The following is an 11688-nucleotide window of genomic DNA, read 5'->3' on the forward strand; positions in this document are numbered from 1 at the left end:
CTCTCCGGTGCGCGGGGCGGGGCCGGGGCGGGGCCGTTCCCGTCGGGCGGGGCCGTTCTCGCCGCTCGCCCCGACCGCGGCCCCGGCCCCGGTACCGGCCCCGCCCGCCGGGCCCAGCCCCGCCAGCACCGGCACCGCCGAGACCCCCCCGGCACCGGGACCCCCCGGGACCCCCCCGGCATCGCCGGCATCCCCGGGCGAGGGGCCCGGAGCCCCCCCAGGTACCGGCACCGGCTCGGGGGGGGATGCGCCGGGATGGGGGGGGGGGAGGGGGCAGGGCCGGGGATGCGCCGGGATGGGGGAGGGGGCGGCGGGCCCGGGGGGGGCTCATGCCCCCCCCCCCCATCGCCGGAGCCCCCCGGGCCCGGGGGGGCCGCGCCCTCCCCTCCCCCCTCGGCCGCGGGGGGGGGGGGGGGGGGGGTGGGGGAGGGGAGGGGACGCGCGCGGGCTCGTGCACGCGCAGGACCCCCCCCCTTGCACGCGCCCGCGACCCCCGCCCTCCCCCCCCCGGGCCGTGCACGCGCTCGTGACCTCTTATACGCGCGCGCGCCACCGGCGGCAGGCGCGTGCCCGCGCGTCCCTGCGCGTGCCCGCGTGCCCCCCCCCCCCCGCTCCTCCCCGCCCCCGTCACGCCGCGTCCCCCGCACCCTCCCCATGTCGCGACAGGGCTCCGTGTCCCGACACGACGCGCCGCCGGGGGGCGCTGTTTCGCCCCCCGCTCCCCTCCTCCCGCACTGCGCTGTCGCGACATGCGCCCGGCGCTGTCGCATGTCGCGAGTGACGCCCCCCCCCCCGCCCCCGCTTTGTCCCGAGCCACCCCCCACCCCCCCACCCCGGGTCGCGGCCCCCCGCTTCTGCCTCAGTTTCCCCGGGGGTGGGGAGGGGGGAGAGGCTCCATCCCTCACCGGGATGACGTCACCGTGTGACGTGATGTCGCCGCGGGGGGACACGCGCGACACCTGGCGGGGCGGGTCGCGTCCCCCTCCCCCGCGGGTCCCTCGGGGTGACGCTCAGCCCCTCCCCCGCCGCCCCCGCGGCCCAACCCCCCCCCAATTTTAGTGATGACATCATCGCCGGGCGCGCTGTTGCCATGGCAACTGTCCCCCGGCCCGGGGGCGGGGGGGAACCCCCTCGTGCCTCAGTTTACCCCGGGCCGTTGGCGCGTGGCCGCGGGTGACCTGGCGCGCGCGCTCGGGGGCGCTTTGGGGGGCGCGCGGGGGGGACACGCGCGGGTGCAAAGGGGTCACACGCGTGTTTGGGGGGTCCCGTGGGCACGGGGGGGGGGGGCACACGCGTGTGTGGGGCTCAACCCCACCTCCGGGGGTGTCCGTGCCCCACTGACCGCTCACCCCCGGTTTGGGGTGTCCGTGCCCCACTGACCGCTCGCCCCCGTTCCGGGGTGTCCGTGCCCCACTGACCGCTCGCCCCCGTTCCGGGGTGTCCGTGCCCCACTGACCGCTCGCCCCCGTTCCGGGGTGTCCGTGCCCCACTGACCGCTCGCCCCCGGTTTGGGGTGTCCGTGCCCCACTGACCGCTCGCCCCCGTTCCGGGGTGTCCGTGCCCCGCTGACCGCTCGCCCCCGGTTTGGGGTGTCCGTGCCCCACTGACCGCTCGCCCCCAGTTTGGGGTGTCCGTGCCCCACTGACCGCTCGCCCCCAGTTTGGGGTGTCCGTGCCCCACTGACCGCTCGCCCCCAGTTTGGGGTGTCCGTGCCCCACTGACCGCTCGCCCCCAGTTTGGGGTGTCCGTGCCCCACTGACCGCTCGCCCCCGTTCCGGGGTGTCCGTGCCCCACTGACCCGCTCGCCCCCGGTTTGGGGTGTCCGTGCCCCACTGACCGCTCGCCCCCAGTTTGGGGTGTCCGTGCCCCACTGACCGCTCGCCCCCAGTTTGGGGTGTCCGTGCCCCACTGACCGCTCGCCCCCAGTTTGGGGTGTCCGTGCCCCACTGACCGCTCGCCCCCAGTTTGGGGTGTCCGTGCCCCACTGACCGCTCGCCCCCGTTCCGGGGTGTCCGTGCCCCACTGACCGCTCGCCCCCAGTTTGGGGTGTCCGTGCCCCACTGACCGCTCACCCCCGGTTTGGGGTGTCCGTGCCCCACTGACCACTCACCCCCGGTTTGGGGTGTCCGTGCCCCGCTGACCGCTCGCCCCCGGTTTGGGGTGTCCGTGCCCCACTGACCGCTCGCCCCCGTTCCGGGGTGTCCGTGCCCCACTGACCGCTCGCCCCCGTTCCGGGGTGTCCGTGCCCCGCTGACCGCTCGCCCCCGTTCCGGGGTGTCCGTGCCCCACTGGCCGTTCGCCCCCAGTTTGGGGTGTCCGTGCCCCACTGACCGCTCACCCCCGGTTTGGGGTGTCCGTGCCCCGCTGACCGCTCGCCCCCGTTCCGGGGTGTCCGTGCCCCACTGACCGCTCGCCCCCGTTCCGGGCTGACCGCTCGCCCCCGGTTTGGGGTGTCCGTGCCCCACTGACCGCTCGCCCCCGGTTTGGGGTGTCCGTGCCCCACTGACCGCTCGCCCCCGGTTTGGGGTGTCCGTGCCCCACTGACCGCTCGCCCCCGTTCCGGGGTGTCCATGCCCCGCTGACCGCTCGCCCCCGTTCCGGGCTGACCGCTCGCCCCCGTTCCGGGGTGTCCGTGCCCCACTGACCGCTCGCCCCCAGGCCCCGGCCATGGCCTGCCTGCACGAGACCCGCACTCCGTCGCCGTCGCTGGCGCTGCCGTCGGACGGGACCCCCGAGCAGGAGCTGACCCCCACGCAGTGCGTCCTGCGCGATGTCCTGCCCGCCCCCAGCGCCCCCCCCGAGGCCTGGCCCCGCCGGGGGGGGTCCCGGCCCCCCGAGCTCGGCCCCGAGGCCGCGGGGCCGCTGGCGGCCGATGCCGCCCACCTGCGCTGCCAGGCCGGGGGCGGCTTCCTGGAGGGGCTCTTCGGGTGCCTGAAGCCCGTGTGGACCATGATCGGCAAAGCCTACGCGGCCGAGCACAAACACCCCCCCGAGGGTGAGCGGCGGGGGCGCGGGGGGCACGGGGGGCACGGGGGGTGTGAGGGGCACAGGGGGCACGGGGGGCACGGGGGGTGTGAGGGGCACGGGGGGCACGGGGGGTGTGAGGGGCACAGGGGGCATGGGGGGCACGGGGGGCATGGGGGGCACGGGGGGAAGTAGGGAAAGGGTAAAGAAGGGAGGAAAGGGTTAAAGGGGGGTGAAGGGGTAAAGGAGCTTCAGAGCAGGGTCCAAGGGGGTAAAGGGGGGGACAGGGACGAAGGAGGACGTGAGGAGCAAAGAGGGGGTGAAGGGCAAAAGCAGGGGTGAGGGGGAAAAGCAGGGGTGTGGGTGTGCCATGGCTGGGGGTACACCAGGGGCACCCTGGGGATGGGGGTGCTGGGGGGGCTCCAGGGCTCCCTGGGTGCTCTCGGGCTGTGGGTGCTGTGGCTGGGGGTCCTGACGGCTGTGGGTGCCAATGCTGGGGGTCCTGCTGGGCTGTGGGTGCCAATGCTGGGGGTCCTGGCGGCTGTGGGTGCCAATGCTGGGGGTCCTGCTGGGCTGTGGGTGCTGGTGGTGGGGATCCTGGTGGCTGTGGGTGCCAATGCTGGGGGTCCTGGTGGGCTGTGGGTGCTGTGGGTGGGGGTCCTGCTGGGCTGTGGGTGCCATGGGTGGGGGTCCTGCTGGGCTGTGGGTGCCAATGCTGGGGGTCCTGCTGGGCTGTGGGTGCCAATGCTGGGGGTCCTGACGGCTGTGGGTGCTGTGGGTGGGGGTCCTGACGGCTGTGGGTGCCAATGCTGGGGGTCCTGCTGGGCTGTGGGTGCCAATGCTGGGGGTCCTGGCGGCTGTGGGTGCCAATGCTGGGGGTCCTGGTGGCTGTGGGTGCCAATGCTGGGGGTCCTGGTGGGCTGTGGGTGCCAATGCTGGGGGTCCTGCTGGGCTGTGGGTGCTGTGGGTGGGGGTCCTGCTGGGCTGTGGGTGCCAATGCTGGGGGTCCTGCTGGGCTGTGGGTGCCAATGCTGGGGGTCCTGGTGGGCTGTGGGTGCCAATGCTGGGGGTCCTGCTGGGCTGTGGGTGCTGGTGGTGGGGATCCTGGTGGCTGTGGGTGCCAATGCTGGGGGTCCTGCTGGGCTGTGGGTGCCAATGCTGGGGGTCCTGCTGGGCTGTGGGTGCCAATGCTGGGGGTCCTGGTGGCTGTGGGTGCCGGGGGTGGGGGTCCTGCTGGCTGTGGGTGCCAATGCTGGGGGTCCTGCTGGGCTGTGGGTGCCATGGGTGGGGGTCCTGCTGGGCTGTGGGTGCCAATGCTGGGGGTCCTGCTGGCTGTGGGTGCCAATGCTGGGGGTCCTGGTGGCTGTGGGTGCCGGGGGTGGGGGTCCTGCTGGCTGTGGGTGCCAATGCTGGGGGTCCTGGTGGCTGTGGGTGCCGGGGGTGGGGGTCCTGCTGGCTGTGGGTGCCGGGGGTGGGGGTCCTGCTGGCTGTGGGTGCCAATGCTGGGGGTCCTGCTGGCTGTGGGTGCCGGGGGTGGGGGTCCTGCTGGCTGTGGGTGCCATGCCCACGCGTGCCCGCAGACCCCTGGGAGGTGCCGTTCGAGGAGATCCTGGACCTGCAGTGGGTGGGCAGCGGGGCGCAGGGCGCCGTGTTCCTGGGCCGCTTCCACGGCGAGGAGGTGGCCGTGAAGAAGGTGCGGGACCTCAAGGAGACCGACATCAAACACCTGCGCAAGCTCAAGCACCCCAACATCATCACCTTCAAGTGAGCGGGGGCTGCCGGCACCGGGGCACGGGGACAGCACGGGCAGGGGGACAGCGTGGGCAGGGGGACAGCGCGGGCAGGGGGACAGCGCGGGCAGGGGGACACTGTGGGCAGGGGGACAGCACGGGCAGGGGGACAGCGCGGGCACAGGGACAGCGTGGGCAAGGGGACACCGTGGGCAGGGGGACAGCGCGGGCACAGGGACAGCACGGGCAGGGGGACAGCGCAGGCAGGGGGACAGCATGGGCAGGGGGACACCGTGGGCAGGGGGACAGCGCGGGCAGGGGGACAGCACGGGCAGGGGGACACTGTGGGCAGGGGGACAGCGCGGGCAGGGGGAACACTGCAGGAATGGGGCATGGGCATGGCATGGGGCATGGAGCATGCTGGAACATGGGCACAGCATGGACATGGCATGGACACGGCATGGGCATGGCATGGGAATGGAATGGGAATGGAATGGACACGGGATGGACATGGCATGGACATGGCATGGGCATGGCATGGGAATGGAATGGACACGGGATGGACATGGCATGGACATGACATGAACATGGCATGAACATGGCATGGACACGGCATGGGCATGGCATGGGCACGGCATGGACATGGCATGAACACGGCATGAACACGGCATGAACATGGCATGGACACGGCATGGGCATGGCATGGACATGGCATTGGCACGGCATGGGCATGGCATGGGAATGGAATGGACACAGCATGGACATGGCATGGACATGGCATGAACATGGCATGGGCACAGCATGGATATGGCATGGGAATGGAATGGACACAGCATGGACACAGCATGGACACGGCATGGGCACGGCATGGACATGGCATGGACATGGCATGGACATGGACACGCTACGGGCATGGGGACCCCCAGCACGGCACAGCACGGCACGGCATGGCACGGCACGGCACAGACCGAGGCGGGCAGGACCCGGCGAGCACTCCGGGCATGGCCACCGAGGCCCGGGCGCCCTGTGGGGTGTCCCGGGTAGAGCGGTGGCCCCGGTGGCCCCCGGCGGGCGCTGAGGTGCCGCTGTGCCCGCAGGGGCGTGTGCACCCAGGCCCCCTGTTACTGCATCATCATGGAGTTCTGCGCCCAGGGGCAGCTCTACGAGGTGCTGCGCGCCGGCCGCAAGGTCACGCCGTCCCTGCTGGTCGACTGGTCCATGGGCATCGCCGGCGGCATGAACTACCTGCACCTGCACAAGATCATCCACCGGGACCTCAAGTCGCCCAAGTGAGCCGGGGACGGGGCTCGGCGCAGCCCCCGGGCCTGGGGCTGTGCATGGGGAGGGTGCCTGGCACGGCGGTGCCATGTCCTCGGTGGTGCCATGTCCTCGGTGGTGCCGTGTCCTCGCGGTGCCATGTCCTCGGTGGTGCCGTGTCCGTGTCCTTGGCAGTGCCGTGTCCCTCCTGGTGCTGTGCCCGTGCCGGTGCGTGTCCACGAGTTGTGTGGCCCTGGCAGTGCCACTCCTGGTGGCTTCATGCCCGTGGCAGTGCCGTGCTCATGGTGGTGGCCGCGCCGTGCACGTGGTGGTGGCGTCCCCTCAGCAGGACCACGCTCACGGCACTGCATGTCCGTGGCGGGGCCACGTCCTTGGCGTGTCCCACGGCGGGGCTGTGCCATGGCAGCGTTGTGCCCGTGGCAGCGCCGCGTCCATTTCGGAACCACGGCCGTGCCGGTGCCGTGTCCATGGTGGTGTCCCACGTTGGTGCCGTGTCCACGCTGGTGGTGTCCCATGGCAGGGCAATGTCCATGTTGGCGTTGTCCCATCTAATTGGTGTCCCCCGCCGGTGCCGTGTCCGTGTTGGTGTTGTCCCATTCTGTGTCCTTGTCAGTGCTGTCCCCTGTCCGTGCTGGCTGTCCCCTGTCCCTGTCAGTGCTGTCCCCTGTCCTGTCTGTGTCACCGCTGTCCCCTGCCCTGTGTCAGTGCTATCCCCCGTGTCACTGCTGTCCCCTGTCTGTGTCATCACTGTCCCCTGCCCTGTCCATGTCAGTGATGTCCCCTGTCCGTGCTGGCTGTCCCCTGTCCGTGTCACTGCTGTCCCCTGCCCTGTCTGTGTCATCACTGTCCCCTGTCCATGTCACCGCTGTCCCCTGTTCATGTTACCAGTGTCCCCTGCCCTGTCCATGCTGGCTGTCCCGTCTGTGTCACCGCTGTCCCCTGTCCATGCCAGCTGTCCCCTGCCCTGCCCGTGTCACCACTGTCCCCTGCCCATGCTGGCTGTCCCCTGTCTGTGTCGCCGCTGTCCCCTGCCCTGTCCGTGTCACCGCTGTCCCCTGCCCATGCCAGCTGTCCCCTGCCCTGTCCGTGTCACCGCTGTCCCCTGTCCATGCCAGCTGTCCCCTGCCCTGTCTGTGTCACCGCTGTCCCCTGTCCATGCCAGCTGTCCCCTGCCCTGTCTGTGTCACCGCTGTCCCCTGTCCATGCCATCTGTCCCCTGCCCTGCCCGTGTCACCACTGTCCCCTGCCCATGCTGGCTGTCCCCTGTCCGTGTCACCGCTGTCCCCTGCCCATGCCAGCTGTCCCCTGCCCTGTCCGTGTCACTGCTGTCCCCTGCCCGTGCCGGCTGTCCCCGCCGGTGCCGTGCCGTGACGCCACGGTGCTCGCAGCAGTTGCATGCCCGCGGCGCTGCCGTGCCCGTGCCGTTGGCGTGTCCTTGGCGCGGCGCTGAGCGCGTGTCCCCAGCATGCTCATCACCTACGACGACGTGGTGAAGATCTCGGACTTCGGCACCTCCAAGGAGCTCATCGACAAGAGCACCAAGATGTCCTTTGCCGGCACCGTGGCCTGGATGGCCCCCGAGGTCATCCGCAACGAGCCCGTCTCCGAGAAGGTGGACATCTGGTGAGGCTCCAGGGACAGCGGGGACACTGCCAGCCGTGCTGGCACGGGGGACACAGCAGTGGCAGGCAGTGGGGACAGGAGACACTGTGGGGACGCCAAGGACACGGGGGGGACCAGAGACGGGGACACTGGGGATACTGGGAGTGACGTGGCAGGGCCAGGGGACATCAGGGACTGCAGGGGCTGGGGACACTGGGGACGCCAGAGCGGGTAGCGGTGAGGGGACAGCAGGAGGCCGCCGTGGGTGACGGGGGCCGCGGGTGCCCGCAGGTCCTTCGGGGTGGTGCTGTGGGAGCTGCTGACGGGCGAGATCCCCTACAAGGACGTGGACTCGTCGGCCATAATCTGGGGCGTGGGCAGCAACAGCCTCCACCTGCCCGTGCCCTCCAGCTGCCCCGATGGCTTCAAGGTGCTGCTGCGCCAGTGCTGGTGAGTGCCCATGGGGACACCCCGAGGGACACCCTGGGGACGCTCTGTGGGCACCCGTGGCACGAGGGACCCCCCCACACACGGGGCCACGGGGCCAGCACGAGGGACCTGCCCCCGTGGGCAGGGCAGGGGGGACCCCTGGCTGTAGTGGTGCCCCCCCTGTGTCCTGTGCACCCTTCTCTGCCCCTGGTCCCCAGAACCTTCAGGACCCCCCAGCACCCCCGGAACCCCCCTGAGACCTCCCAGACCCCGCAGCACCTCCAGGACCCCCCCAGCCCACCCTGAGTGCCGTGTCCTTCCCCCAGGAACAGCAAACCCCGGAACCGGCCGTCCTTCCGCCAGATCCTGCTGCACCTCGACATCGCCTCGGCTGACGTCCTGTCCACCCCCCAGGAGACCTACTTCAAATCCCAGGTACCCGACCCCAGCAGCCCGGGACCCCCTGCCTCCAGTACACCACAGGGGCCCAGCTGGGCAGTGCCCGCAGTGCCCGGTACCGCCGGTGCCCTGGATGGGCGGGGTGGCTGCAGCCCGGTGGTGGCCGGAGCCCCGTGGCCGAAGCCCGGTGGTGGCCGGAGCCCGGTGGTGGCCGGAGCCCGGGGTGGCCGGAGCCCGGGGTGGCCGAAGCCCCGTGGCTGGAGCCCGGTGGTGGCCGGAGCCCGGGGTGGCCGAAGCCCGGTGGTGGCCGGAGCCCGGTGGTGGCCGGAGCCCGGTGGTGGCCGGAGCCCGGTGGCAGCGGCGGCGCTGTCCCTGTGCCGCAGGCCGAGTGGCGGGAGGAGGTGAAGCTGCACTTCGAGAAGATCAAGTCGGAGGGGACGTGTCTGCACCGGCTGGAGGAGGAGCTGATCAACCGCCGGCGCGAGGAGCTGCGGTGGGGCCGTGCTGGGAGCACTGGGAGCACTGGGAAGGGACGGGTGGGGGGGGCACCAGGGGCTGGGGGGGCACCAGGGGCTGGTGGGGCACAGGGAGCGCTGCGGGTCACTCTCCCTGCTGCGGGGCCGGGAGATGGCTGTCCCTGTCCCCTGGCCGGTGCCGCGGGTGTCCCCGGGCTCCGTGTCCTGACGCCACGCGTGTCCCCAGGCACGCGCTGGACATCCGGGAGCACTACGAGCGGAAACTGGAGCGCGCCAACAACCTCTACATGGAGCTGAGCGCCCTCATGCTGCAGCTGGAGCTCAAGGAGAAGGAGCTGCTCAGGTGGGTGGGCAGCACCCCCAGACAGCACCCCCAAAAGCAGCCCCCCCAAAGAACACCCCCACGCAGCCCCCCCCAGCACCCTCTTGCCCATCCCACGGTCCCTCCGTGGCCGTGGCCAGCCCTTTGTCCCCTCCGTGGTTATCCCTGACGCCGTGGCCACTCCTCCACGGCCACGGCCGCTCCCCCCCCGGCCGTGGCCACTCCCCAGGCCCCGCTTGCCACGGGCAGGGGCACGGGTGCCCACGCGTGGCCCGTGGCAGGCGGGAGCAGGCGCTGGAGAAGCGCTACCCCGGGCTCTTCAAGCCGCGGGTGCCGCGGGGGCTCCTGCACGGCAACGCCGTCGAGACCCTCATCAAGAAGCGCAACGTCCCCCAGAAGCTCTCGCCCCACGGCAAGCGGTGAGCGGGGGGCTGGGGTCCCTCGCTGGGGCACCTTGGGGCCTTTGGGGTGGGGGGAAAACGGGGGTGCTGGGGATTTGGGTTGGGGGGACACGGACGTGTGGGTCCAGCAGGGTGGGGGGGGTCTGGGGACCTGGGTGTGGGGTCGTTCAGGGGACTGGGAGGACGGCGTTCTTTGGGGTGGGGGTGTCTGGGCTCTCTGGGGAGGGGGGTGATGCTCTGGGTGTGCAGATGTTGGGGATCTGGATTTGGGGTCGTTTAGGGGACTGGGGGTGCCTGGGTTCTTGAGGGGAGATATGCTTGGGGACCTCGGAGTGGGGGTCCGGGGTCCTTTGGGGGGTTCTTTGGGGCTGTGGACCGGCGTCCCTGGGAGGGAGGGGGGTTCTCTGGGGCTGTGGATATCCCAGGGGTCGCGGTGCCTGGACCCCCACCCACAGCCCTTGCCGTGTCCCTGCCGTGCCCAGCCCCGACATCCTGAAGCCGGAGGTGCTGCTGCCCAAGCTGGACGCGGCCATGGCGCAGGTGGCCCTGCCGGGGTGTCCCAAGGGCCCCCCGTCCCCCGGGCGCAGCCGCCGGGCCAAGGGCCGCCACCGCAAAGCGGGGCCCCGGGGGGGCTGCGGGGAGCCGGGACCCGAGGCCGGAACCCCCCGGGGTCCCCCCGCCACCGCCGCCAGCCCCGACATCCTCGGGGGCACCCTGGAGGCCGCGGGTGCCCCCCCGGCCGCGGTACCCGATGCGGGACCCGAGGGGGCGACGGGCACCCAAGGGTCCCCCCCGCCGCAGCCCCCCACTCCCGGGGAGCCCGAACGGGAGAGCGGGGCCGGCCGGGGGGGCAAAGGGGGGGCCGGGCAGCACCTCACCCCCGCGGCTCTGCTCTACCGGGCGGCCGTCACCCGCGGGCAGGTGAGACCCCAGACCCCCGCGTCCCTTTGGCGGGGAGGGGGGGGCGAGGACACGGGGGGAGACCCCAGGGCCGTCCCAGGAGTGGGAGGGGGGATGGATTCCTTCCGGGGAGGGGGTGTCAGGACTCCCGGGTCCCTCGCGGGGTGGGGGGCGGGTCAGGAGCGAGGGGCGTCAGGAGGACCCCAGCACCCCCTCCCTGTGCCCCAGAAACGGGGGGTCTCGTCGGAGGAGGAGGAGGGTGAAGTGGACAGCGAGGTGGAGCTGCCGCTGCGGCAGAGGTGGGTGCGACCCCCCCCCCCGCGGGTGCCTGGGGACACCTGGAGGGGTCCGGGGTGCTCGGACCCCCGTGTGCTCAGCGCCGCGCCCCCCCCCGGCCCTCCCCAGGTGGCCCCCGGGGATGAGCAAGCGCCAGTCGCTGTCGACCTTCAGCTCGGAGAACTTCTCGGACGGCGACGGCGACGAGGGCCACACGAGCGAGCCGTCGCACAGTGCCACGCCCGACGTGGGCAGCACCAACACGGACGAGCGTCCCGATGACCGCTCCGAGGACCTGCTGTCCCAGGGCTCCGAGATCCGCTGGATGCGGCCCCGCCCGACGGGCCCGGCCGCCGGCACGGGGGGCTCAGCCCCACCAAGGTGATGCCCCCAGCCAGGGGCGCCCCCCCAGGGACGGTCACCGTGGGGTGGGGGTCCCCCGCGCCCCACAGCTGGGGTCAGCACGTGGAAGAGGGTGCGCAGGACCCCCGGGCGCGGTCCCCGTGGGATTGGGGGGGGGGGGGGGTCCCCGAGCCCCCAGACGGGATTGGCAAAGGGAAGGGGGGGGTCCCTTCCCCCAGGACGGGGGGCCGGGGATGTTCCAGCCCCGTTTGTGTCCCCAGGTCTCCGAGGACTCGGACTGTGACAGCGCGGAGCTGGACCACTCAGGCAGCGGCGAGGGGCCCCCCCGGCCCACAGCCCCCCCGGGCCTGTGACCTGCGTGCCCCCACGCCCCCCACCCTGCACTCCCTCACTTGTACAGCCCCAAATATTTATATAAATATCTATCGCTCTCTACTGCGGCTGCTGCCTTGGGGGGGCTCTGGGGGGACAAGCGGGCAGGGGGGGCTCACGGGCCCCCCGTGTTTGTGTAGGTCCTGCTGAAAGCACCCCCGGGCAGAGGGAGCTGC

The 11688-nt window shown here is 72.2% G+C and overlaps 1 protein-coding gene across 1 annotated transcript; it reads left to right on the plus strand.

Annotated features, from left to right (window-relative positions):
- The first annotated feature begins 66 nt into the window (after positions 1-66).
- Positions 67-11575, plus strand: MAP3K12 (mitogen-activated protein kinase kinase kinase 12). Its single transcript, XM_053967474.1, is given in 15 exon segments — positions 67-221; positions 2659-2995; positions 4545-4728; positions 5792-5983; positions 7437-7595; positions 7866-8024; positions 8330-8438; positions 8786-8895; positions 9105-9221; positions 9482-9619; positions 10084-10522; positions 10730-10800; positions 10907-11091; positions 11094-11158; positions 11401-11575. Coding segments are annotated over 14 exon segments (2349 nt in total). The 5' UTR covers positions 67-221; positions 2659-2667; the 3' UTR covers positions 11494-11575.
- The last annotated feature ends 113 nt before the right edge of the window (positions 11576-11688 follow it).

Source organism: Vidua chalybeata, chromosome 30 (assembly GCF_026979565.1).
Source record: "Vidua chalybeata isolate OUT-0048 chromosome 30, bVidCha1 merged haplotype, whole genome shotgun sequence".
Taxonomy (NCBI): domain Eukaryota; kingdom Metazoa; phylum Chordata; class Aves; order Passeriformes; family Viduidae; genus Vidua; species Vidua chalybeata.